Source organism: Betta splendens, chromosome 10, assembly GCF_900634795.4.
Source record: "Betta splendens chromosome 10, fBetSpl5.4, whole genome shotgun sequence".
Taxonomy (NCBI): domain Eukaryota; kingdom Metazoa; phylum Chordata; class Actinopteri; order Anabantiformes; family Osphronemidae; genus Betta; species Betta splendens.
In genome coordinates this window covers 16592812-16619107 of record NC_040890.2, presented here as the reverse complement: position 1 = coordinate 16619107, position 26296 = coordinate 16592812, and the positions used below count along the sequence as shown (strand labels likewise).

Sequence of the window (26296 nt, the reverse complement as noted above, 5' to 3'; positions counted from 1 at the left end):
ACGGCGGCGCCGCTAACAATGGCTGCATTTATTCATACGTAGAGGAGACGATCGGGAACCACTGCCCTCGCAGAATCAACTCTGAATTAAATCATGTGCTGACGTTTGATGAAGGGAAGCAGAACCCTGTATGTGACAGAAAGTGCTGGTGACTCCTAGTCATTAGTCATATTAGGAAAATAAAGCTGTGGCTCTTTGTAATAATTCAAAACAATCACTTGTTGACATGTGATATAGATTTCTGCTCACTGATAAAACGAGTAAACTACATTGTAATGTTAAAACTATTAATTAACTTATATAAGTATTAGTAAATAGCAATTAATACCTGCTAAGTATTATTTGACCACTGGCGACTGCAGGTGATTAATGTTAAACACTACTTTGTGCTTTCACTTGCATCTAATGATCCCCACAGCTGATGGACCATCACTGTAAGGTTGTGCAGTTCTCATTTTAGCAGAAGCAGAGACAGTTGTTGCATGAAGCCTAGAATGAGTATCATTAGTATTTTCTTTTTTTTATTTATGGTCACCATCAGCCATTTTGTCTGTTGGCCTACAATAAACATGAATAAACGTAAAAAAGTTGGTACTGAATCATAGAGAAATGTAACTTTGTGTATTTCCCTGAATACCCTGTTTTATTTGTCACCTGTTTTATATGTCACGGTCTTTACCAGATGTTTGAATTGGCGTTCAATTGGATAACATAATAAGTGGTATTAGGTTCTGTCTGTTTAGACGGGCTGCTTCATGCTTCAGATGTTCTCGGTCATCATGTAACACGTCCTGCTCTGACGTGTTGGTGGACGGACCGTGTTTTCGGTGCTTTCCCCCCGCTCCCTCCCTCCACCGTGTTCTCCGCTTGTGCCTCGCAGGGCCACAAGTGTCTGATTCGCTGTCTGGCCGTGCATGTTAATGAGCGGGGGACAGGGGCTGCTGTTGAGAGAGAGAGAGAGAGGGAGAGAGACTGAGAGAGGGAGAGAGAGAGAGAGAGAGCAAGAGATAGAAAGAAACTCCGAGGGAGGGAGGGGGGGGAGACAGAGAGAGTGGGAGAGATAGAGAGAAACTGCGAGAGAGGGAGGGAGAGACAGAGAGAGAGAGAGAGAAAGACTGAGAGAGTGGGAGAGAGAGAGAGAGAGATGGAGAGAGAGCGAGCGAGCGAGCTAAACGCTAAGCGGCCGAGCGCTCGGGACGCGCAGGAGGAGTTGCACAATCAGCGCTCCAAAGACTCCAAAAAGCGGAAAGCGCCCGCGCTCCCTCACTTCAGCATCCGACACTCAGTGCAGGCGGATAACATTTACGTAGCGGAGGACTTTATGTTGATATTTTAAGCCACTTTCGCGTGTTCGCCCTTTTGGAGAGCTCGTTCTGAGGCGCTCGTTCAAAAGCTAGAGCCCGTGGTTTCATTGTGAAGACATGCGTCGGAGCAGAGCGCTGCTGCTTGTCTTAGTGCTGGCCTTATACGTCCTGAGTGTAGAAGGTAAACTACACTGTTGTTTGTTGTTATCTTGTTTTTTTTTAAGTTGTGGTGTTTTTTTTTCACGGGGACTCTTTTGCGCTAAATCGGCGGTGATGTAACAGACGAAGTAACAGTAGGTGGAGACGTATTTACGCGCGGATGTGTTGAGCTTCAGCAGCATCACTTCGCGTTACCGCTTTGTTTCAAACAGAAGCCAAGTTGCTCCTGAATATTATAAAAATATCATCGTGCAGGTTGAAAAAGAACTGGTGTGTTTGTTGAACGAGTTCATGTGGACATCAATCAAAAAGCCACCTGCTGCGTGCATAAAGACGCTGTTTGCCATTTTAATCCTCCTGTGCAGTAATAAATATGGAGAATTCAACCCCAGTGAGTAATGAAGAAGTCTCTTTTACAGTCTGAACGTCACGGGGACATTTGTCCAAAGAAACTTGTCATACGTAGCTGAAACTGTTTAAAACAGTTTGGAAACAACGACAGATTATTAAATTTGACTGAATGACCTTTGTGCTGTTTTCACTCATCCTGTGTTTTTGAAAGGTGCTGGTAGAAAGAAGCGCTTGAGCCCATCTGTTCCTGTGTGTGTGAAGCGTTGAGTTCCATCCTCACACAGCGACGGGATCGTTGCTATCGGTGCCGAGCGCCGGCTCCTCTGTGGGGTTTGTGACAGGTTTAGAGGCCGTGGGTCAGAACCGGTATCAGGTGATGGAGGAAGGAAACCTCGGACCGTCCACCACAGACATTCAGTTTAGTGGAACTAATCTCCTGTTTTTTTTAGTGGCAAAGCAACTGGAAAAGGTTGATGAATATTTGTGTGCAGAAGTGGGTTCATTAGCTCAGCTGCAGGACGCGTGGAGCCACATTCACTGTATGTGAAAATATGTTCCTGCCTTTGCTTTGTCTGGACGAGAGTTGGACAAAGTTCACCCGACACACAGGTTTAGTGGTGTTGTTGTCGGCGGCAGTGATTGGAAAACCGTGGAAGCTGATGACGATTGGGGGGAAATTTTCTGTCGCGCTGCAAAGAATTAACTTCTCTATGAATTCGACATCCTGTCATTTTCACAGCTGGAAGCGTTTATGAGGCCGGTGTTAATCGCGTGTCACGCTTTTCAGATGGTCTGCGCACATCACGCCAGAGAACTGACAGTTGCGGCTTCATTTAATGGATGTGTCTGATTTCTCCACAGCCTATAAGTGCAGGTGCACCAGAAAAGGCCCAAAGATCCGATACAAGGATGTGCAGAAGCTGGAGATCAAACCCAAGCATCCTTTCTGCCAGGAGAAGATGATATTGTGAGTTTGTCTTTCGCTTTGCGCTTGTCATGTCGTTTTTTTCTACTTCTTTCTACTCCATCATGTATTTCTTCATAGTTGTCATCATTTGTTTTCGTCCTCATCCGTGCATGCGTGACCTTTTCCTGCCCATTTACGTCTCTCCTCGTCACCTTTTCATCTCCTCATTGTTCCGGGTTTCTCCTTCTTGCCTTCCTACCTGGCTGCACTGCATGTGTTCTCACCTTTGTGAAGCCCTGATGCCCTCTAACGCTGTGCATATAATAAATTAAACAGGAACAATCAAAACATCCACCCATCAGCGCTTTAAGCACGATCAAAATAATTTAATATTTGCTTAAAACGGTGCAGAAAGAATAGTTGTCCTAAGATTTCAAATACTTCCCACTTCCTCCTTCATAGTCTAATAAAGGAGTGAGATCCAGAAAGTTAAAGATGCATTAATGCAGAAAGCGTCAGCGATTCCTCCTCTTACCTTTTCTCTGCCCTCTGACCTTTAACCCATTAAATCACAGCCCCAGCACACAGACAGCGATTATGCTCAGTTTGAGCCATTGTGGAATGCAGCAGGAACGTCTCTGATGATGATGATGAGACCTCCAGCCGTCAGTAAATAAACGCGTATGCACTGTGGAGCTGAAACCTTCCTTAGAGCTGGTAACATGAGATGGGATTTCTGTGTGGAATCTATTTGAAGTTTCCCGTCAAAGCTGCCGACGTTGTGTCAGTTTCCCTGGAGTCAGTTTTGTGCTGGAGGCGCGAGCTCTGCTGCCACCTGCCGCCACAGTGCTATGTCACACTGTGAACACAATCTGTGTGTGTGTGTGTGTGTGTGTGTGTGTGTGTGTGTGTGTGTGTGTGTGTGTGTGTGTGTGTGTGTAATCACTAATGACTCACACGACAAGGAGTTTTGGCAGAAATTCCATTGAATTAGGTGACAATTAAAACAAGTTATGCACTTTTTCAAGTGTTCCCTCAACATATTGTTTCAGGATTTGATGGAGTGTGTGCTTAAAATAACAAATAATAAAGTTCACAGATAAATGAAGATGAACTGGGTGTTTTTGAAGGAAGGCCTACAGTAGGTGTGTGTGTTGTCACTGTCATCCTGTGTAATCAGTGAATACAGAAATAATGAGGCCTTCGCCCTTGGCCTGAGCTCCAGACTGAACAGCACCCTGTCCTTCTGACTCCAGAGGATACATAAATAAACCACAGCTTTCCAATTTCATGGACTTTGGCCCATTTATCATTTGCAGTGTCAGATTGTCAAATCCAGCCATTCATTCAGGGTGGAAGTCGATGCAGAATACAAAAAGGCAGCGTCGCATTCACGGTGGACAGAAGGAGCAGATGCAGGATTTATTAATATTTATTTTTACCTCACGTACTGTAGATGGACATAGGACCAGATACAATCAAAAACAGAACTTTGTGTTGCCATTGACAAGTTATAAAAGAGAATCAGCTCACTGAGAAGTACCAGTCTGGCCACGTGTGCTGTCCGTGTCCTCCACCACACGGCCATTACTTAAGGTAGCTCTATTAGCATGAGATGGAGGCCACCAGCCGCTGATGCCCTGTGAAAAATGAGCCCCAGCGGGTTCCGGAAAGCCACAGAAAGAAAGCGAACGGGACAGAAGTGAGCGGGAGCCCCCACTCCGGCCTTTGTTGGGGCTGTTTGGCTTATGTTGCTCAGTTTGGCCACTCCTCACCATAGACACGCAGGCCAGGAGCCGTCCTCCTTTCCCTGCAATGACAAGTATTCAGATCCTTTAGTTATGTAAACGAAATCAAGGAAGCAAAATGCATTGCTTGTTTTTTTATATATTATTGTTTTTTTATATTATGTACTATCAGATTTAGACATCACTTTATTTTAAATACACTTCCAACCTTTGGCAGTTTATTTAATATCATCTTTAATCTAAATCTATGTATTTTTACCTCTTAATGTACTGGACAAGTAGCGTGAACTTCACTTTACTTCCTATTTCGCCCCTGATTCTTTTCATTTTACATTTACTTCTGGACTTTCTCGCAGTCTGGCTCCCTTCCTGCGCTTATGAAACATTTTGCTAACCATATTAGCTTTTGGAGCCAGTGGCTGCGCTTCGGCTGCCCAGCTGAATGGTAATGAGAAGGAACTAAAGCTCAAATTAACACAGTAATTAGGTTAAATTTCACCCCCGCTGAGCGGCCAGGGATAAACATTAAGGGTGCGTTCAAGTCCGCCTTGCAGATATGAGTCCACTGGCGTGCACCCACACAAAGGCACTTTCATGTTCTTGCTCACTCACTCGCTCAGCGCTCACTCCTTCCACCACAAAGCGCGCGGAGCCGCCCGGCTAAACCCCCGATAGCCAAACAAAGTAACAAGTGAATGGGCAGGAAAATGGATGCAAAACTCTTTAATCTAATCCGTATAATCACTGAATGCAGCATTTCAGCCCAGAGAGATGTCTTTTCTCCTCCAGTCAACTCATTTAACATTCATGGCTTGGTGGCTCTTTGAGTGTGTCACTGGACGGGGAGGCCCCATGGCACGGTGGGTGTTTTTTTCCCACATTTCTCTTGTTTGGCCTGAATATGCCACATGCAGGCAGACTGTCGCTAGCGTTGCCCGAAGCTCGGAGTTAGCGACAGACCAATAGATTCAATGAGCTTTGACGCCACATTTCTAAGTGGCAGCTTCATAATATTGCTCCATTGCCCACAAACCGGCCATTCTGTGCACGCTGATCTTTTGAATTGGGAGAGTGTTTAACTGTGAAAGTGTTATTGAGTGCAGATAATACCTGGTGCAAAAAGACGTCAAATGTGCCACGGATGACTGACCGGCTTTCTGCTGCTTGAAATACTTGTGAACGTGTGCAAAATTAAAAGTTGATTGCATAATTTGCGCATTTGCTCCACCGGCCCCGAAGTGATTACACAATAGTCATGGAATTCTGGAGACAGGTTATTCTGAGTGAATATTTCGGCTGCTTGGAGAATAAATGTACTGTTTGGCCTGGTGGTTTGTACAAAGCTGAACTCTTGACTCTCACCATTCTTCACCTGATATATTGTATCTGCTGTTTGTATCGGAGCATTAATATGTTTTCTTCTTCTCGTGTCCCTGTGCTGCTCCTCTCAGTGTCACCATGGAGAACGTGGCTCGGTTCAAAGGCCAGGAGTACTGTCTGCATCCCAAACTCCAGAGCACCAAGAATCTGGTCAAATGGTTCCGCATCTGGAAGGACAAGCACAGGTAAAACATGAAGCGCCTCAAATCCTGTCAGGTTTTGTATTGTATACGTATGAACCACCACCGTGAACAACCTGCTGTCAGAAACTCTCTTACTCTGTTTATTTCTCAGAAAGTGCATGAATCCACACAGATGGTGAATATTAGGTTTACATTCATTACATGACCACAGGTGAAGCTGATGTAATTCAGCCTTGACTGACCATATGAATAAAAAGTCTGTTGGTGAATTTGTTGAAGACGTTGTCCATATTATCAACAATCTGCTTCCCACAAGTGGCCAAATATGTCTGTTGTTGCCAGTTTTCTGCAGCAGATACACTTCCGTGCTAGATTTGCACCCTGCCTCTCACACACAGTCCTGTTTTATGTGCAGAGACCGACTCTGGAGTCATAGCTCGTACTATGGTGCTGTATTGATTTGTTTTTAATGAAGCTCCACTCACCTTTCCACCACAGCAGAGGGGTCAGAGGTCAGACATTCAGGATTTTGATAAATACACAGAAATAAGTCCACAGGAGCTCTGTGTGCTACATGATGCTACCGGGTGAAATACAAGAAACTTAATTTAAACCTCATTATGTTACATGAAGGGGAGGTGGGAAGTGGAAACTCAAAGAGCCTTTGAGAAGAGTTGATCACAGAGAATTTATTGTTTGTTTCTTCCACAGGGTGTACGAAGCCTAAAAGCCTGACTACGCAGCACAATGGATCAGCTGAGACAAAAACAACGGCAACACCAACTGGAGTGTTCTTGGGGAGTACAGGATGTCGTTGGCAATCAAACCGTGCTCCTCCATCTTCTGCCTGAGATCTGTCAGGACAAATCTTACCTTTGTATTTAGGCTGGTCGGCTTGTTTTTAATCAGTCTAGTACCAGTCACTCTCCTCCAGTCTGTTACAGCTATAGTTAGACTTGTCAATAGTGGACGAGACACCACGTGTTCAAACAGTTGTAGGCTTCTTCGGTTATGATTTAAAGGGACTTCTCTTTTGCTTTGGGTTTTAGACTTCTTTAAAAGTGAAGAATGTGTACAAATGTGTCTCAGAGAAAACAGGCGACCTCCCCTAGAATGAACATTATAGCATATTACAATGTGGGTGTTTAGTGTTGGAGCAGATTTTAGCTATTCTGGTTTCTATATTTGTTAAACAGCAACAAAGAGGTCATATTCGAAATGCAACAATAAAGGTTCTTCTAGAGGAGAGGGAGATGGAGTGCTTACATATAATACGGACACTACTGTTGTCCAGTTACATGGAGGAGATCTGTGTGCATTCATCATGTGCATGCTAGTCATATGTGTCAAACAACCACATCTATAATTCATTGCAGGGTGTAGTGTTGGTAGATAGTAAAGAAATTGTTTCTGCCACAGCTACATAAACAATCTGTGGATTGGAGTTCATTAAAAATAAACTAATAGTTAAATACACTTTAAAGTTTACAGCAATATAAAAAAATTTAAAGTCATTTGTATGATAGAAACAAACATACATACATTTACCATTAAAACTGACTACAGTGAGTATAAGAATATTGATTCAGTGCCCATGATTTAACTATAGCATTTTAGCCATTCATGTGGCTGAAGAATTAATATTGTGAACCACAGTCACTGCCCACATGTCAAACAAAACTCTCAGATGTTTAAATATGTGGCTGTCTGTTTGAACTGCTTAGGATTTGTTCACTGTCCCATGTGGATGATGACCCCCTGCTCTGCTCCTAAAAGCATCTCCTGTCAACTGTGTTTATTTGAAAGCTATGGATACATTTTGTAATAATGCCTGTTGGCCACAAAACTTAGTACTTATTCCCATATATAAGGAACAACACATTTTCTTTATCTTTTCAAGAATGTGCATTACTCTTGTTTTATATATTACATATAAATATATATAAAGAGGTATTTTGTAAATGGACCACTATAGCCTATATATTAGTGACAATGAATTTACCATAAGACTTTATAGTGTCATGTATATTGTATTACTGCATTAGAGTTGATTTTGCTATTTAAAATTGGTTTGGTAACAGATATTTGGAGGGTTGGTGTTTGGATGCTCACCCACAAATAAACACACACAGTTAGACATTCCATTGAGTCTAAAACAGTAAACAAAGCAATAAAGTGTCTAAAATAGTGGCGCTTGTGTTTGCATTGACTCTGTGAGTATTGTAACTGCACAGAAAGCTGACGCCATGCTGCTGTAGGCATAAGAAGCAGAATAAGCTTCTACAGGAGATGTGTAGTGAGGGACTCTGTCCTCAAGATGGCGCTAAAGACAATGACATAGAAACATGATGACGTTTGTCTGTAACACAACGAATAATAAAATACCAAGTGTAATTATGACATATAGGCTGGTCACACGTGATAGTAGTTTTATAAATTATAAAATTTATAAATGTTTAAAAACAAAATTCAGGAATGACATTCAACTTTATTTTACTTAACTGTAACTGTAGGTGTGTATAATCGTATCTGTATTTCTTAACATCAGCATAGCTTTATAGCAGCTTATGTCTGGTTACGGTATTTTCTAAAGAAAGTAGAGTTCAAACTGAACAATTATAAATTCACAGTTTACTGACGTAGTTCAAAAATGTCCTCCTGAGACCAAATATTTGGAATTTAGTCTACTACAGGAAGGGTACTTGCACATGTTTGAATATCAGTGTATTTTAATGACATTTTATTTAAATGCTACATAAAAAAATAATTACGTACCGTTTAATAGGAGGATGCGGCTCATGCTAAGTCTCCTGCGAGGCGGGGTCAGTATTTGGCAGCTGTCTCCCGCTGTGTTCAGTGGAGGAGGCGGGGTCAGTATTTGGCAGCTGTCTCCCGCTGTGTTCAGTGGAGGAGGCGGGGTCAGTATTTGGCAGCTGTCTCCCGCTGTGTTCAGTGGAGGAGGCGGGGTCAGTATTTGGCAGGCTCGTCTCCGGAGGGTGTGTGAGAGACTCGCTAAGCAACGACCTGCGAACGGGCATCAGAGCCAGTCCCAGCTCCAAAACAGGAACCGCTTTCTTTTCGAGTGCCTTTGCAATGTTCTCGACGATATCTCTACGTCGCCTGCTTTGATTTCGTCGACGTTGCCGTCTGTCCAGGCGTCGGCTATCGAAACTAACCAGGAAATTGATGCGTCTTGCTGCGCGTTCCTGTTTGTTTTGACCTGGTAAGGTACCCGGAGCGGCTCATTAGCTCCCTCTGCTAGCATCGCTCAGCATCTCAGTGGCTAATGCTAGCCAGCTAAGCTAACAGCGTCTCACACTTTGTGTTGTCTTTCCATTTATTTATGGCTTGATCGCAGAATATTACCGTGTCTGTTGTCGTTGTATTTTTATCTTGAGACTATCATTCAAGTGCACAGGGGGTGATAAATACCATTTGTGACTGTTTTTATATTCATTGGGAGCTAACGGCTAACTGCTAGCAACTGTGGTACTTCTTCTATCACATCTGTGGCTGATCCGCAGACACAGCAAGCTAACTCGGAGACAGAAACTGTCCTAAATAATAAAATATATCATCGCTTTTTGTGTCGTTCGTAGACCTGCACAGTCCCTCGGTTTCCAGGCGTTTAGATATTTCTTTCTGCAGTTGTTATTAGTTAATAATGTGTGTCTTATTGCGTCTGGATCTGAGTGTCAGATGTAGGTTATCGATACTGTAAGCGACCATTTACAGTCACCTGATATGTTTCGTTATTTGTGCGAACACACGCACACATCCTGTTCTTTTCGGCACAGTTTCGTTTTCTCTTACGCCTGTGAAAGCACCGAGGCGCTTTCTTCCTTGTACCGAAGGTCCAGCCCGGTTCCCTGCAACTGTCTGTGCTGGAATGTTCTAGTGTTTTGCGCCAGTGTTCGCTGTTAAACCATTTAAGACTAATCTAATTTACCCCTTATGCCGAGTTCTTCTGGTAAAAATCCATTTAGCGACTTTTTTATGTTTTGTGCTAAGTTTTATGTATGTAATGATCTGGCTTTCATATGTCGGCGCTGAAAAATCCATTTACATATTACATAATCATAGAGGACCACTGTTCTGAATTAGCATGGCTTGGTCCCTGCGTGCAGCGGACTGTCTACAGTATATACACGTTATATGTGTTAAACTCTCAGGATCAGAGCTGGAGTCATTACTCGGTCAATTTGAAACTATGAATTAGATTATTATTCCAGTTTCGCATTCGCTCCGAGGAACCGGTTTATTTGTCACTCCATTGTTGCTGTTACTTTTTAAACAAATAAGCCAACATTATCTAGCTTGTGCTTCGAGTAAAACAAATACATTTGGACTTTGAACAACAAATGACTCAAAATGACCTTAAAATATTGTCTTAAAAAGTAAAAGATTAGTAAATGAAATAATAAAATAATCTTTAGCACCTCTATCTCAGGCCAACTAAAATTAAAACTAGATACATAAGTTTTGAGTGATATGTTTGGTTCCCACTATTCACTTTGAGAAATTTATTACGGACATAAAATCTTTAAGCCATCGTGGCCCAAGGTCAATAAGATATTTATTGCATTTAGCCTTAGGTCATTCTGATGAAGTGTACCTGGCTAAGCTTGTGGTCTTTTATGTGCGAGATCTCACGTATGCACACACCAGCAGTGTTCAAACTCTCTGGCCTCCTGCAGTGTGAGATAGAACTGTGTAAAAAAGACAACCCACACTTTTAATATGGAGGGAACATGCACACAGTAGTGTCATAAACACACAGCGGCCGGCACTGTGTGGAATTGTGGTTGCCAGGTCGGTGAGTGATTGTTTGACTTTGTGGACATTGGCCAAGCTAAGTTAAATGTGGTCCAAATCTCCAAAGCTGAAACAGCACTGCTAGAAATTCACTAGATTTAAAATGTCTTAACGCGGCCCGCTAATGTTCACACCTGCCAGAAAGATGTGTTGCACAACGTCTTGGTTTGCATTACACTAATGGCTCTAATGACCAGCAAGAATTCAGGCAGTATTTTAGAAAAAGTTGCTTGTGGTTGCCAACGTAAAAGAAGTCTTTATATGAGAAGCTGTGGAAGTAAGAACATTACCCGCTATTGTACATGGAGGCAGAATGAGCCAAAGGCAGTTTCATGCAGTGTGACACTGACCTAGCCCAGAGTCTGTAATTGGAGATGGGACCATTAGTGACTAAAGTACAGTAACAAAGGCATCGGCGAGGGAAAACAATGTTTTCATGTTTTTGCTGAGAAAACCACAGACATGTACGGGCATGTCGCCGTCCACTGCTGAGATGCATGTAGATTTAAAGATTTGTTAATGTGGCAGCTTTTAGAAAAACTTAAATACTGTTACATGTTAATTGTATTATTTACATAAACAATGTGTTTCCTAACAAACAAATAAATAAATGCAGAAATAAATACATATAAATAATAGAGAACTATGTGGAATCTCAGTTACATTGCTTGAAAGCTCAAGGTGATGTAGATGTAGACCGACTGAAGACCAGGACAAATTAACAACTGGAAAAATCGGCATGAAACATCAATTAATCAATTCTTTAGATTATCTGAAAAATACTGCTAGCTTAATTTGAGCTGCAGGAGCTGAAACAATTGCTGACTGTCAAGATCATTTACTTGAACACAAAACACAAAGAAGTGAAAGGAATTTCTTATTTAAAGGATTTTTGAATTACTGCTGAAACTGATGTTGGCGCTGGTGCTGTGTTCTTCTTTCCTTTTTAGGTTGCTTTGGAAAAGAGTGTTTGTCATATGATTGAGAATAAAATTGAAAAAGACATTTGAATTGAAGCTTTTTCTAATCAGCTGTGGTCGTATGTAGGTCGTTGTGCAAATTAGTGAGAGATTGGAAAATTAGATTTACAGGATTTAGAATCAGTTTAATTAATTTCCTTTATTAAGTATTAAATCCTGGATAACCCCTAAACAGACCACCTGGCAACTGTAACATAATTTGTACTTAATTAATTTACACATATTGGAAGTCATGTACAGTGTTGAAAATAATGTTTTTATTACTGAAAGACATTTGCCTCTCATGGTTTATATTTGGTGTTTTGTATTATTTGTTGTTAGAAATGCCCTCTGCATTTTTTTATAGATATCAAACAATCACATATTCATGGTGTCATGTATAAGACCCCATTTGCCCAAAACCAGAAGGCTGAGGGAGAAATCCTCCACGTAGCAGCTGGATAGACTGAAGTAACCTGGTACAGTACGAGTGTGTTCTCAGTGGGTTAAGAGGCAGCATCTGCTAAAAGTGTCAAACCACTGGAGAGATTACACGATCACAACATCCCATGACTGGGAATACAGGATGACGAACTGTCACAGTCTGTATCTGTGACCTGTGGCACCATTTTACTGTGGTTTGAGAACAGAAGTATAACGCAAAGTTTAACGCAAGATGATTTCTATTCTAGCACAATATTTAAAAACTATGCTTAGTGCTTTATTAATTGCCTGTTGACTGATTAATTGTGAGTGTCTCCACAGAACCGTGTCCCAAATCTATATTTAAAGATCTAGATCTAGATTTAGATTGAGCGGACTTTCAGGTCAGTTAGTATGCTTGATCGCTCGATGTTGGAAAGTAAACTTGTTTGACTATGACCTTGGAGTTGATTGTGATTCTGCTTAGCATGTATTGGGCTGTAAAGCAGCCTGTTTTCCGCCAGGAGCCTCACTAATAAATCCAACCAAGCATGTAGGTCATGTTAAACCTTTTCAGATATGGAATGCACACACTTGGCTTCATCCATCTGTTAGTTTATGGCTTTGTCACAGTAACACATTGGTAACTGTGTTAATGTTCCTCACAGCTTCCTGCAGACTTACGCAAAGCTTCTGATTACACTGCAAAGAATTAAACATGATGCATGAACAGCAGCAATATGACAAATATTTAACGTAACCAAGTCTGATGCAGTAAATTAATCGAGGTGAATCAATCTGCGTTTTGAACCATCAATGTTAGAGCTCACAAGTAATTCCTGCTAATCTCATTGGCTCATGAAGGCGAGTTAAGGCCCATGTGGGAAAATAAGGCAGTTGACTGGTTGCACAGCACTCAACTTTGCATCAGAACATCACTTATAACTATATTGAAATGTCAGAGTGTAAATTCAAAGACAACGTTTAATGATCTGTGACTTTCTGTATGCTCGTCACTCATGTCACTCGGTCACTATTTACATGCTCTTGTGTTTAGTCATCTGTCAGCATAGTGCCAGCTGTCGGTTTGATCTATTGTTTATACACAGATGAAACAACAAGACTGCTTCATGGAAGCTATTTGTTCTGTCAGTTCAGACCTCCTGTAAAGAGCAAAGACTGCGTATTCAATCATATCTAACAAAAGGCTTGTGATCCCTGTAGCTTCTTCATTGCACTATTACTGCTTTCATAGAGCTGCCTGGTATGTAAAGACAACTGATGAGATGGATTTCTTTTTTTAATGCAAGAAAGTGAGTTTGTGTTTTACTGTGCAGTGGCCTGGAAATGTCCGTGTGTTTCAGACAGTGAGAGGGTGTGGTGATACAGATACTGTACATACTACACCAATAAAGTGCGGTGTCATTGCCTAATATGATCCTGGGCCTAGTGACTCTGGCCACCTCTGCTGAGATCTGAGCAATAAATAATCTCTGATGCGCCGAAGCTGGTGGAGGTTATACGTTTTTTTATGACCGTACCACTGCACCTCTATATCTAAGTATAGCAAGAAATATGCCGTATTATTGATTATCTCTGGATGTATTTCTGAGATATCACCTTAACAGTAATGGTCGGCAGGAAGGTGTGTTGCTGTGGAAACACCTATCATCTATAGACAATAGCAACTATATCGCTGTTTTTCACTTACCTACCACAGGTTTCAGTGTTGTTTTAGTGTGTACTTTAAGAGAATATTGTCATAGTAGAAAATGTAAAGTAGTGAAATAAAATGAAATACATACAGAAACACCAGGCTTGTCACATAGACCATTACAATGTTTCAGTGTTTAGGTTAAGGACCAACAGAAACTATTATACATAGTGCATAAGCTGGAATCTACAGTTTAAGAACTAAAGGATTCTCGTGGCGGGTGCTCAAAATAGTTTTGCTGATCATACGAGGGCAGAAGTTAGCTGACCGAGGCCAAACCCTATTTAAAATAACGATTCGATAACGATGTAAATTTAACTCATAAAAATCACCTATTTGGCCATTTTAGGGGGGCAGTGTGAAGTGTTAATGCAGTCGTAGCCATTGGAATTTATTGTTTCCTATAGAAAAATGTACGATTTATTTTTAAGTTCGGCAGCAGGTCAACATGCATACAGTCATGAATCTGCGTGACTTTTCACCCAGCTGGCTCCCAAACAAACTTTATGCTAATGTTGCAGCTCCACTCCTACAGTTGCCAACACAGAGCTGCGCTTGTGCTCTTGTCTGTGGGCATCCATGCCTTTGGTTTTGTTTTTTTATAATAAATTCGAGTAGGCTTTGGTAAAGTGGAAACCATAGCAGCCAGACTGAAACGTGAACATGACCAGTTCAGGGAAACACCCTTGTTCTGTGTAAAATGCTATTACTGTGGGTGCTGGACTTTGAAAGAGAAAGCGTGTAGTGCTACAGTAGTTACCAAGTAGCTATGGATATCTTTTGTGTTACAGAGGAGGAATTGTTCATAATGCAAATGAGGGGGACGTTGCTGAATGTAGCATAGGTATGTTAACACCTTTATGAGATGACTAGACAGTGACCTCTGACAAAGATGGACCACAATAGTTTTTCTCAACAAATCTGGAGCTGAATTTTAAAATACGTTGACATTTGACAAAATGTCTTCAGACAATTTCTGATTTTATTTAGCTTTTTCTTGCTTCTAGTTTAAAAAAACATCTTTAAAACTATATTTTTCTTCTTAGATGTTGGCACTGCCTTGAATTTAATAAGAGTACGGTTCTTCTAGCAGGGTCTGGGCAAGAGATAACGAAGCCTGAAAAGGCACGTCCCCTGAAGATGTGCTTATTAATTTATCACTGACAGGACTGTGAGGAGCTGCTAAAATGGGCTAGGACACTGAACTGCTGCCACTGATTCCAGGGCAAACACTTCTTTCACTGCCTCTTTTTTTCTACTCTTGCGCTGTGTATTTTTACCTCATACCCTGTTATTTCTGGACCTTTCTGTCCCCTTCTACTTTTTTCTCTTAAACCCCTCATCTGCCAGGCTTAGATTCTCCTTAGCGCTGCCTCTCGTGCTTTATTCCTCCACCCAGCTCTCTCTCCCTGTCGCTCAACCTGACTTAACCTGCTGTTAAAGTATCTGCCTGTAAAATATTAAAATAAGCCAACACGAAATCCGTACTGCAAAAGAATGAAACTTCACAAGATTAGTGTCAAACTCTAGTACTTTCTGATTAAATCAGAACTTAAACAGAGTTTGTCAACAGCAACTGAATGGCAGTGGATTGTTATGGTCCATAATTACAGTACAGTGTACAGAGTATTGTAGGAGTAAAGTTTTATTGCAAAATGTGAATTATGAGTCTTAGAGAATTTCTGTCTTCTATTATGACACACTCCTTATCTGTGTTGATGTTAGTCTTGTTTGCCATATGTAAAAAAGCAAAGATACAGATTACATGCAAAGCAGCGGTGCTGTGTGACCAGATGAAGCAAAAAAAGGAAAAATATTCACTTCCAACCCTAGTCGTCTGCAGAAGCAGTGCAGGAAGCCGCACGCAGACACCCGCTCATTTTGTAAGTAAACTGACTGATACAGAAATAATCGGGGAGACGGACCGATGCTAAGGTGCGACAGAAAAGGTTATTTAAAACAAAATGACAGACTGATTTGTATGTTGTTGATGTCATTGTCAGGGTCAAGGTGTGTCAACGTTGCAGTCTGTTCTCACCTCATACTACCACAAGTCAAACAGGTTCAGGAGTAACGCCCTAAAATATTTACGGGCAGGTTTTAGGTCAACAAATGCCCCGCGGCTAGTTAGTTAGTCAGTGCCTAACATTATCATGGCATGTGGGCATGTCTTTGCTCATGGCTTTTAATAGACATTGCCTGTAGATTTTTTTTGTATTGTATACACCACATCCTGTCTCTTACAGTTTTGTATACAGGACACTGATACAAGCGTGTGTGCTGTGGGTGAGTGTCCAAAGAACACTTCAGCCTCTCAGGTCAACATCAGGGTCTAGTTTCATATGAACCAGGTTGTTAATACACTTCCTGTGTTAGTCATTTCAGCCTATTTTTAATAAATGACACGTTATGTGCAGTATCTGCGTTTCATATTTTCCTGTATGTAGAGTAATGAACAATGATGTTCTGAGCCCATATGAGCCAACTTGTTTATGGAAAACCAGGCCCAGTTTCCACTAGATATTATTTTTCCCTTCAAGCTATTTTATGCAAAACACCATTAATTCAAAATGTAAATGAAGCATTTACATAGCTTGTCTTTTAGTCACGTACTTGCCCTTTTCCTGCCAATCCATCAAAATAGCTTTTTTTTACCCATTCAGTGAGTCTTTTTGAGCTCATTATGATTTTAATGATTCCACCCTGTTTATTTCTGCAATGTTACTCATTCAGGTGGCTTGTTCTAAAATGTTTTATTAACTAAACAGCAGGTCTTAAACTAACTGGTGGATTAAATGATTATGTAATCAAGAAGTCATGCATTGTGTCAGTGTCACAAGACCTTTGTGTATAGATTAGATCTAATAACGCAACACAGTGGACACATGCAACGATACCTGGAATTCATTCTTTTTCTGATGGTTCCATGGAGATGTGGGTGAGAGGGCAGGGTTCTCTGAGGTTATCTGTTGTCAAGGTCTTTCTTTTTTCACCTTCTACTGGCCTGATTTTAGTTGACTCCTACTGCTTGCCAAGCGAAAACGGACTATGCATATTTTGACATGTTTGCTCTCTCTTTTTAGAGCTTTCAGAACATGATGTAAGTTGGAGGAAATATCCTAATTTATTTATAGCATCTTGTGAATATTTTATCTTCTTTTTGTCTGGTACTTTGTTTTACAGAACCTAAGCTGTTTTGCACGCGCAGATGAATCACAACGGGGTGTTTGCTCAAATACATGAGCCACACAAAAATTGCTTCATGAAAAATTGGTGTAGTTGTTTAGTATTCTTTGTTTCAGCTGCAATTATTTATTTAAAACATTGTTACTTACTGTATGACAAATTCATTGAGTTAAAATTAAGGCAGTTTGTATTGTGACTGTACAACTATGTTCAACTGTGTCTCTTTAAACCACACAGTATTGTGACCTTATGTTCAAAGATGTGTCCTTTGACTGCTGCTGCCCTTCAGACTCCTGTTTGGGTTTAATCTCTCTTTGGATGCAGGTGCTGATTTAGAAAGAAACTGAAATCTGATAAAGTATAATGTAGGCTTGTTTGAATTTACTGGCAGAGCTGATCTTTATGCAGCAGTAGTCGTTGCTAGTGTTGAGAACAGCACGGCTTTGCAAGACGCTGCCTTGCCTTTTGTGTTCCATTTTAAAGTCCTAGTGAGGTAGTGATGTTGGTTAAAGAAAATGCAGAATTGTGGGCGGTTCCTTTAACAATAAGTTGTTATTCATATATTCTCCAATGAGAATATACTTAACATACTGTGTTTGTTTATGGACGCAACTACTTCAGGTAACACCTAGTAAAGTTTAGGGTTCCACGACGTGTATGAAGCTCAGACAGAGCCTATTGAGTTGTTCCATTACAGAGATAATCCTCGCTACAGATGCCTTTTAGGGTCAGTTTTCATGGCAGATTGAAGTACTGGTTTGGGAACAGTGAGTTCCCTAATCTCCAGCTGTCATTGCCCTCGTCTGTCTGATAATGCTTGTCGAAAGCCTTGTAGTAACAGACCTATGCATTATAGTACTGTGCAAATCAAACCCTTAGAATAATTATTATTATTATTATTGTGCAACACTATAGAGTTTTTGTTTCCATCCAGTTTGCTGAGAGCAAATCCGTCTGGTTTCAGTAGTACGGCCAAGAATTTCAGCTCCTAAAGCTGATTTTCTTTAGCTTTTAAGGAGGCTAACACACCGGCGGTAATGGTTCAGTCGATTTAGGAAAGAAAGAAGGCGCAAGAATGCCTTTAAAGGATTCCGCATCTTTTTGAGCTAAGGACTCCTGAATCCAAGATTTAAAAACACTAATCAAAGGAAAAAGCAGAAAAGCATTTTCATTAGGCAGACATTTGGAACACTGAATTATTAAATACTACATTTGGTTGTTGTGAAAATTAATGTTATTTGTGTAGTTTAACAAATATAAATGTTAAAATGTTGATTATAAATGCCTAAGAAACCTAAGTATTACTGTTTTGTTTAGAGGTGTGTACCCACAGAAACCATTTAAAGCAGCATCTGCAGCTACTGGTCCTCAGCGCTGCCTGTGCTTTTTTTTAAAGGGCAGAAAGACTTTTTGTTCTTTGATATCTGACTCTGGCACAACAAGTCTAATTGGATCTCTGCAATTTATTGGATTAATACATTTGCCAACGACTACGTGAGAATATCAACAAAACATGGTTTCCATTAAATCGCTAAACCACAAAACTGGTAGTTACATGTTCTACTAGTTTGTGCCTTGTATTGATTTTGATACAGTTTAAAATACAGACCGTGACAAGCTTAGGCGCAGACATTTATTCTCCACCAGGCTCCATTTGTCTTCCCTTGACAGAGGTGATGCATACTGCCTAAGTAGGTCAGGTGGCTTGTGTAACAGGCCACCATTGGGATGAATGAATGAAAGGAGGAACCCAAGAGAGTTTAATCTGGCAGAAAGTAAGAGTGAGGCTCGTTCTAAAAAGAAACTGTCTATGAAAGTTATGTGTCCTCTCAAAAATGCAAAACAATGTCATGTAGCTGTGCTATTAGAAGTAGAAAGATTTGAATTCACTGTGCATAACACTTCCTTTTCCTCCTCTCTCTTCATTTCACATTTCATCATCCTCTCATGTATTTATTATTGCCTCTCTGACCCTGAAACACTCAAAGGTAAACGTGTTGTTAATGTTAATGTTACATGGCCATGTTGCAATGGCCATCATCTGTGTTTTCAGACACACACATTGATCTTTTATTTATACATTAAGGTATAACCGTGCATATTTTAATGCGTTCTATATCTTATACTTGTCTACCTCATATTTACATGCGCAGCAGCTGTAAGACTGTGTACTGTAAACGCATGCAAGTGCCAAAGTGGCAGCATGTAACAGTCACACATGCTGCACATGCTGTTCCAGATTCACAGACCGTTTGCACAAGGTCTGCTTTACATGGGCATGCAAGGACATGTAGGACACACGCTGGCACGGCTCTCTGGCCCAGTCTGTGTCAGTGTGTTCAGACCGCCACCACACAACAGGCACATGACCGACCTGCAACCCTAAAATATGCCTAAAATAATGTCATAATGTGACGTTGATTCAACTATGATTCAATGTTGAAATGCCGGCTGGGCAGTGTCAAGCCTTTAAAGTAGGAATAATAGAGGAGGAAGGTGAGGCAAAGCCAAACAGCTGAGCATTAATGAATGGGATTGATTTAAAACAAAATCAGGACACATTTGTGGTCACTGCTGATACATTACATTTGTATCAGAACCAGTTTAACGTGTGGGGTGGAGTGCATCATCATAGTCAGACTGACTTTAACGGCACCACATCTGTGACATGAGAATAAAAAGCTGAAGACATTTTAATAAAAAGTGGCCTCTACTTTCTCTGTAGTGTGATCCTTTGTCCTCACGCTGTGTGTCATTGGACATCTGCTTCTATTTTGAGAAAAACATCTTTCATGTGGTTTAGTAACCATTCGCTTGATTCATTGCATCCGGTCCAGTTGCAGTAGGTTCAGATTTATAGCAAAAACCTGTGTTCATTTTGTGCTTGTCCCTTTGTGCCCGGTCATCGTTCATTATAACAGGCAGCACATTATAGCCTGACTCTTTCACATGAGGAATTTTAATTCTATTTGACTAATGTGTAGCTGTGTATTTAATCATGACTGCTTCTTTAATGGAGTTTAATTTCATGTTCAAATCAGGAAAACTGTAATAGTTTATGTATCCAACATGGAGGAAAGTTTGTTTTCGACTGCTAATTCATCACATGATCGTTCCTCACTTGATAGATGTTTGTATTGTTTTTAATTTTCAGTGCATTTATCACTATTTTAGTGTTTAGCCTAAACCAGTTAAATATAAATGCCTCAATGTTTTCTCTTAATCTGCTGTGAAGAACTAAAAGAACCAGATTCGTAAAGTTGAATCAGCAGAAGTGATAAAATCAAAGATATCCAGTTTTTCAGGAAACAGCTGCTGCTTTTAGCTCCATCTCGTCTAGCGAACCGTCTTTTTTTTTCTAGCTAACGTTCTGATGTGACCTCTGCTCCACTCTCACCTTTTCCTCTTTGTGTTCTCTTCCCTCCTCAGTGTAGCTAGAAGGGAATCCTGCTAGAGGGATTTGCGGTCCGTCAATGAGGAACTACCGGCTCATCTTCTGCCACAACCTGAAGCAGCCATAGATGGTTCAGTGGTTCACTGGCTAGGGGAGGAGCGGATAGGACACACTTTCACTGCTACACGGTGAGTACACGTTGCTTTACAGTGCATTCAGTTACCTTAGCACACATTCTTTGATGCTGACACACACACACACACACACACACACACACACACACACACACACACACACACACACACACACACACACACACACACACACAGTGTTACTTAAATTTTTTTTTCAAGATTTATTATTTACATCTGGCTAGTTGGGAAGAAAGCAGTTTGCAAGTGCATGAAAGTAATAAATGACTTTTCTGACCAAACTACTTATCCCCTACATGTATGTTCGAAATGGTTTTATTGAATTTTTATAAATTTGTGGTTTAAATTGAATGGAAATTGTGACAAAAATCATTATTTGTTTAGATTTACACTAATATTTTTATCCAACTACCTTGTAAATCCTAAATTTACACTTAAGTTCTTTGTTGTTACATAAGTGCAAATATTTAATTCCAAAGGACTCTATTCACTTATGATGCAGCAAGTTGAATATTGAATGTCATTATGTCTTCTCAATAAAAGTCATTAAGAAGAATATTGCTTCTCACATCGTCCTAAATAACAAACCTGATGATAAATGGCACAGCAAGTTGCTATAATGTTATCAAGTGTTATCTTCCATGTAAAAGAAACAAACATCTGATCACTTCAAACAAGTGAATTCTAAGTTCTTAGAACAAAGCTTTAAAATCCAGTCCAACCACACAATGCTACTCTTTATGGGTTTGTGTGGGTGGCCTGTGTTTCTGTGCCTTCATAGAAGCTGTTGCTGTTAATAAAGTAATAATTTAAGGCTTAAAAGAAATCTGTTAGTTTGACCTAATTGAAAAATATTTATAATACCTTCATGATTGTGAGTCTGTGTGTGTAATTTTTCATCTTATAATTATTATTAATAGGTCTGTTATTTGAGACAATCTTTAAGCTTAATTCATTTGGAACAAACACACATTTTCTGATAAACATTTGGCGATGTTTGTCCTCCCACGATGAGTAGACTGGACACCATCTGCCACTGTTTGCATTTGGATTACTCACCAGCCTACCATTAGAAGTGATGTTGCAGAGTTTTGTTTTTCTTTGCATTGATTTCTATTCTGTTACCAGAGGCAACTATTGATGTTCAGTTTGTACATCAACTAAGACAAAGTGATGACAGAGGGGATAACAGATGCTCAAGACGTGAATTGAATTCCTTAGGAATGGCCAATTATGTACCAGATAATTTGATAAGTGTTAAAACACTGACAGTTGCTTATAGTAAATCATGCTTTTATAATAAAATAAAACTTTCAGGTTTTACTATTTTAACCACCCTTTTCATTTTCATCTGTAAAGGCACCAGTTGTGTTAGTTTTAGGCTAATCTAGCAATTCTTTGCGTAATTAATATATTTCAATTGGTGTATTTTATTATCACATGATTATTCTGGATGCTGATTGCTTCAGCGAAATTTTTAATTAATTAGTTTATTTTGGTTTGTAACATTACATTTACTAAAGATGAAAACTAGATTCATGCAACGCTCACTACAGCTCTTCTGGTTTGAATTTTTAAATTCTTTCTCATCGTTCTCCCTCCGCATTTCTTTTTCTTTCCAAAGACGTAAGGTCTTGGCGTGGTTGTTCTTAGGAGGAGGAGGAGGAGGCCATGAGGAAGAGCGTGTCACCGTTGCCAGGCAACGAGGGCGGGAGCGCAGCTAGCACCACACGGGTTTTTGGCGTTCCTTTGGAGGAGGTGACACGCACACACACAATCAGTGGCCATGAGGTTCCTGCACTAGTGAAACACATCGTTGACTACATTGAGGAGCATGGTGAGTGAGATGGGGACTCATCGATGTTCAAAATGCTAAATATATAAAAGCATTCATTAACGTATTGATGTTTTTGCCTCAGTTGTGTGACTGTTTGTCATTAATTGGTTTTACCTATGACATCACAATAAACACATCACAAATATAGATGTCTTATAATAACCTGTAGCGAGTTACAGTATATTCATGTTACTCATATACACCCACATATGTGGTAATTGTGGTGACACATTTCCTTTTGCAGAAAGACATTATTCCATTTTATTCTTTGCTACTTTTCCTTAAAAAAGATGAGTAATAAAATTAATTGTAAATACCAAGAAAAATGTTAAACAAGTGGTTAATTTAGTTTACTTTTAGTTTTTCAGGCTTTTAAATCTTTTTTTTATGTAATGTAGTTGCATCAGGGTTAAACATCATCAAATTTGATTTGTTCAAATGCACACAACTGTAGAAAACAAAGACATGTGGTCGTACATCTTTTACCAGCCACAGCGCGTCTTTGCTTTGAATTCCACAATTAGTGTCTCTTTCATCTTTTGAAGTCTGTTACAGCTGATTGCATTTTGTGATGTCTCACTCTCCCGAACACGCCCTGCCATTCTCCACCTGTCGTGACTGCCAATGCATCACGATAAAGCAAATATGTTGTTTAGCAGACTTCCAGGTTAGGTGATGAGATGAACTCTGAATGCACTGACAAACACGGTCCTCTTCATTCAGTATTACATAACTGGTCCATCAACCGCAGCTTCAAAACAGAACAGGCTTAATTTTCTAGATTTTTTTTTTGTTTTATTTTAAAATCCTAAATGTTGATTTAAATACTCGAATAAAGCCTTACCTCTCTGAAGCAGGTTGGCGGTTGATGTGACCTCAGACCAAATCGACCATATGCAGTTATGTAATAAGATTTAATCCTTCCGGGCTCTGCTGTCACATTAATTATGGCAATTCTGCCAGTTCAGAAGTTTTTCAGTGAAAAGGCTTTAATCTCTGTTTTTTAAAGTTGCACAGGATGCTTGAGATCTTAATGGAAGCAGGAGTTTAAAATAAATGATAATATATATATATATATATATATACACATTAAAGAAGGCTTCTAAATTAGTTTAACCTCTTTGTTATGTGATTTAGACAGCTACTCTGAGCATCTATTTTAAAGTTACTTAAATATGTTATAGTTATGTGTAAAGTGAATCTGTCAAAAACAACAATATGAATTTCTTTTAGGGACATATGCAAAAAACCCCAAGGATTCTAGTTAGTTTGCTAATATATATATAATAGGAACTGTAGTTGTATAAGCAGAACATCTCCATCATCAAACATGTTTTTTACGTCTGATTCATGTAACAACACGTTACATAATTGCAAAACATAGCATTAAACAGAATGAATAAAAAGCTTCTGATGCAAAGGAGAAAAAATGTAATAACATAAACAAAAAGTGTTATGAAACTTGTCCAAGCCTTGATGGGACATTCTGTGCTGTCGATTCATCCTTTAATCACCAACACTTAGCGATGTTGTCGCACTTAGAGGTGATTACCATCAGTGAGCTCGTGCTTGTTTACGAGACCTGTTTCTTCATGCAGATAAGGAGACCATGCTGATACACAGATCCTTTTACTTTTGGGCTTATGCTGCCCTTACATAAGATGGGCTCCATTGCAATGCCTGGTTCCTTTTTATGGATGCAAAACAAAGACAGTATATCAATACATTATAGTCATATTTCCTTTCATCCTCTGTCAATTAAAGGTGCCTTTTTCACAAAGTTGGAGAATCGCAAATATTTTTTTGTATAATCCTATGTATGAAAATGTTGATTTCAGAGGCTCGAGTGACGAAGTTGAGAACTATCATGTGACCTCACTGTATGCACCAGGTGGTCAGTATATGCCATGAACTAGACTAACTGAAAGGGTTCCGGTAATATAGCATATGGAGCCGAGTGCATTATGGTCAACATTTAATTGCGCACAAAGTAAAAGTATACAAAAAGATGTGGATTTCTTGCATCGCAAAAGTCTGAGTCTGAGTTACTGAAGGTGCAAAACAGGCAGACAAGCATAGCTGATGTATTAAGTTTACTTTTTATAGTTTGTTTTAGTTACTGTGACTGATAGTAGCTATTGGCGTTTGTGTCATCAGGTCATCTGGACCTGGAGGGACTCTTCCTGGTTAATGGAAATGCAGAGAGGGTGGATTGGCTCCGTCAGTGCTATGACCGAGGTGAAGAGGTGGAGCTGGAGAAGGAGGCAGACCTGGCGTCAGCGGTCAGTTTGCTCCGACTCTTCCTGCAGGAGCTTCCTGAGCCTGTAATCCCCACAGCAATACAGGGACACATACTACAGCTGCACCAAGGTGTGTGACGGGGACTCATTTCCATTTCCAATGTTTGTTTGTTTTTTTGCCTTTGGTCCTTTCACTCACTCTACTGATTTATGTGTGGCTGCCAGTAAGAATGTCAATCTGAGCTTCTACACCTTTTGTCTATGCTGAGTGAAGCATGGATAAATTTGATTATTGCTGATGTGCATTGAAATTATCTCATACAACACGTATGGGATTGTAAAAGTTAACTGCATTCATTACTCATTCATTCACAAGTTGATGTCTGATTCTTAGACTACAGCAATGAAGAGGAGCTGTATAGAAACCTGAAGTACCTGCTGCAGCAGCTCCCCCAGCTGAACTATGGCCTGCTTCGTTTTTTGTGCCGCTTTCTGGCCAGCGTGGCTTCACTTCAGCAGGAGAGCTGGAACATCGGAACACTGGCCGCCGTCTTTGGACCAGACATCTTCCAGTAAGATTCAACACAATAACTTACATTAACAGAAGTCAGTTTTGCCATATATATCTTATTTGTAATATTGCAGACATTTCTCCCACATGGGTGTATTAACTTGCACCAAACTCAGCATCTTGTCTGTTGTCTGCAGTCTGTCGACAGAAGGAGAGGACCTCCGGGACCAGGAGTCTGTCAGCAGAATCCTGGTTGAGCTGTTGGACAACCAGGAGGGTCTCTTTGACTCAGATGACGAAGACGTCTCCACCACTAACGACTATAGCTCTATCAATGAACAAGTAATGCCCTTTTCTTTTTATTGTATATAGAAAATGATACACTTAACAACACATTTTCTGCAGTATAATGTAGTTTCACTCATTCATTCTTAACTCCTGCTGAGATCCGTCTGTTTTGCTGCAGGGGTCAGTTTTATCTTACCTAGTTTTATCTATTTTTATCATCTCTTCAGCCCCAGGGCTCTGTGTAGTTATTAGTTCTACAGCAATCTGTGTTAACTGCTACAGTCTGTAGACGCTCACGCTGTATGATGAATGACTAAGATCAGCTGACACTGATTGCACATAAAAGAACAGACTTTGTACAATAAACAAAAGAAGACAAAGCAGAACATAGAAGAATCAACACATTGTCTCTTTGTACGATCGTGGGGAAACTGAATATGAATACATAAGATCACAGTCTAAATTCCTGACATAATAGCAGTTGTGATCCATTTGCACAAAGCATCCAAATGTTCTTTATCACTGACTTTTTTTCTTCTCAGAAACTAGAATGTGAAATTTTGCTCAGCTAGGGTCAGGGGTGAAATTCCTAAAGGGTCGTCGCAGAGAACAAGAGACAGACAAATCCTCCTATAAGAAAAAATATAGTACGCTTAAACCATTTTTTGTTATTTGTCTCAGACTAAATAACAGGAAATCAGCTACTTGCCTAATATGCAAGCTATTGAAGAATACCTTTTTTTTCCAACACAGGAGTTCATTTCCTCTTTTTTTTTTTTTTTATC

The 26296-nt window shown here is 40.1% G+C and overlaps 2 protein-coding genes across 7 annotated transcripts in view; both read left to right on the top strand.

The window, feature by feature from the left end:
- Positions 1–1190: 1190 nt before the first annotated feature.
- On the top strand, positions 1191–8182 carry cxcl14 (chemokine (C-X-C motif) ligand 14). The gene is made up of 4 exons (XM_029165472.3): positions 1191–1485; positions 2676–2781; positions 5921–6034; positions 6704–8182. Exons 1-4 carry the CDS (start codon positions 1422–1424, stop codon positions 6717–6719), a joined length of 300 nt encoding a protein of 99 aa, XP_029021305.1. The 5' UTR covers positions 1191–1421; the 3' UTR covers positions 6720–8182.
- A 774-nt stretch (positions 8183–8956) lies between these two features.
- fam13b (family with sequence similarity 13 member B) overlaps positions 8957–26296 on the top strand; it is a 41738-nt gene continuing 24398 nt past the window's right edge. For 3 of the 6 annotated variants that reach the window (XM_029164908.3, XM_029164909.3, XM_029164905.3), the window contains exons 1-6: positions 8959–9215; positions 20519–20671; positions 22260–22472; positions 24630–24842; positions 25107–25284; positions 25421–25565. In XM_029164908.3, coding sequence (XP_029020741.1) covers positions 22307–22472; positions 24630–24842; positions 25107–25284; positions 25421–25565 — 702 coding nt within the window. In that variant the 5' untranslated portion in view covers positions 8959–9215; positions 20519–20671; positions 22260–22306. Of the gene's footprint in view, positions 9216–20518; positions 20672–22259; positions 22473–24629; positions 24843–25106; positions 25285–25420; positions 25566–26296 lie in introns of all 6 variants that reach the window. The other 3 variants (XM_055512618.1, XM_029164907.3, XM_029164906.3) reach the window with 3 other exon arrangements.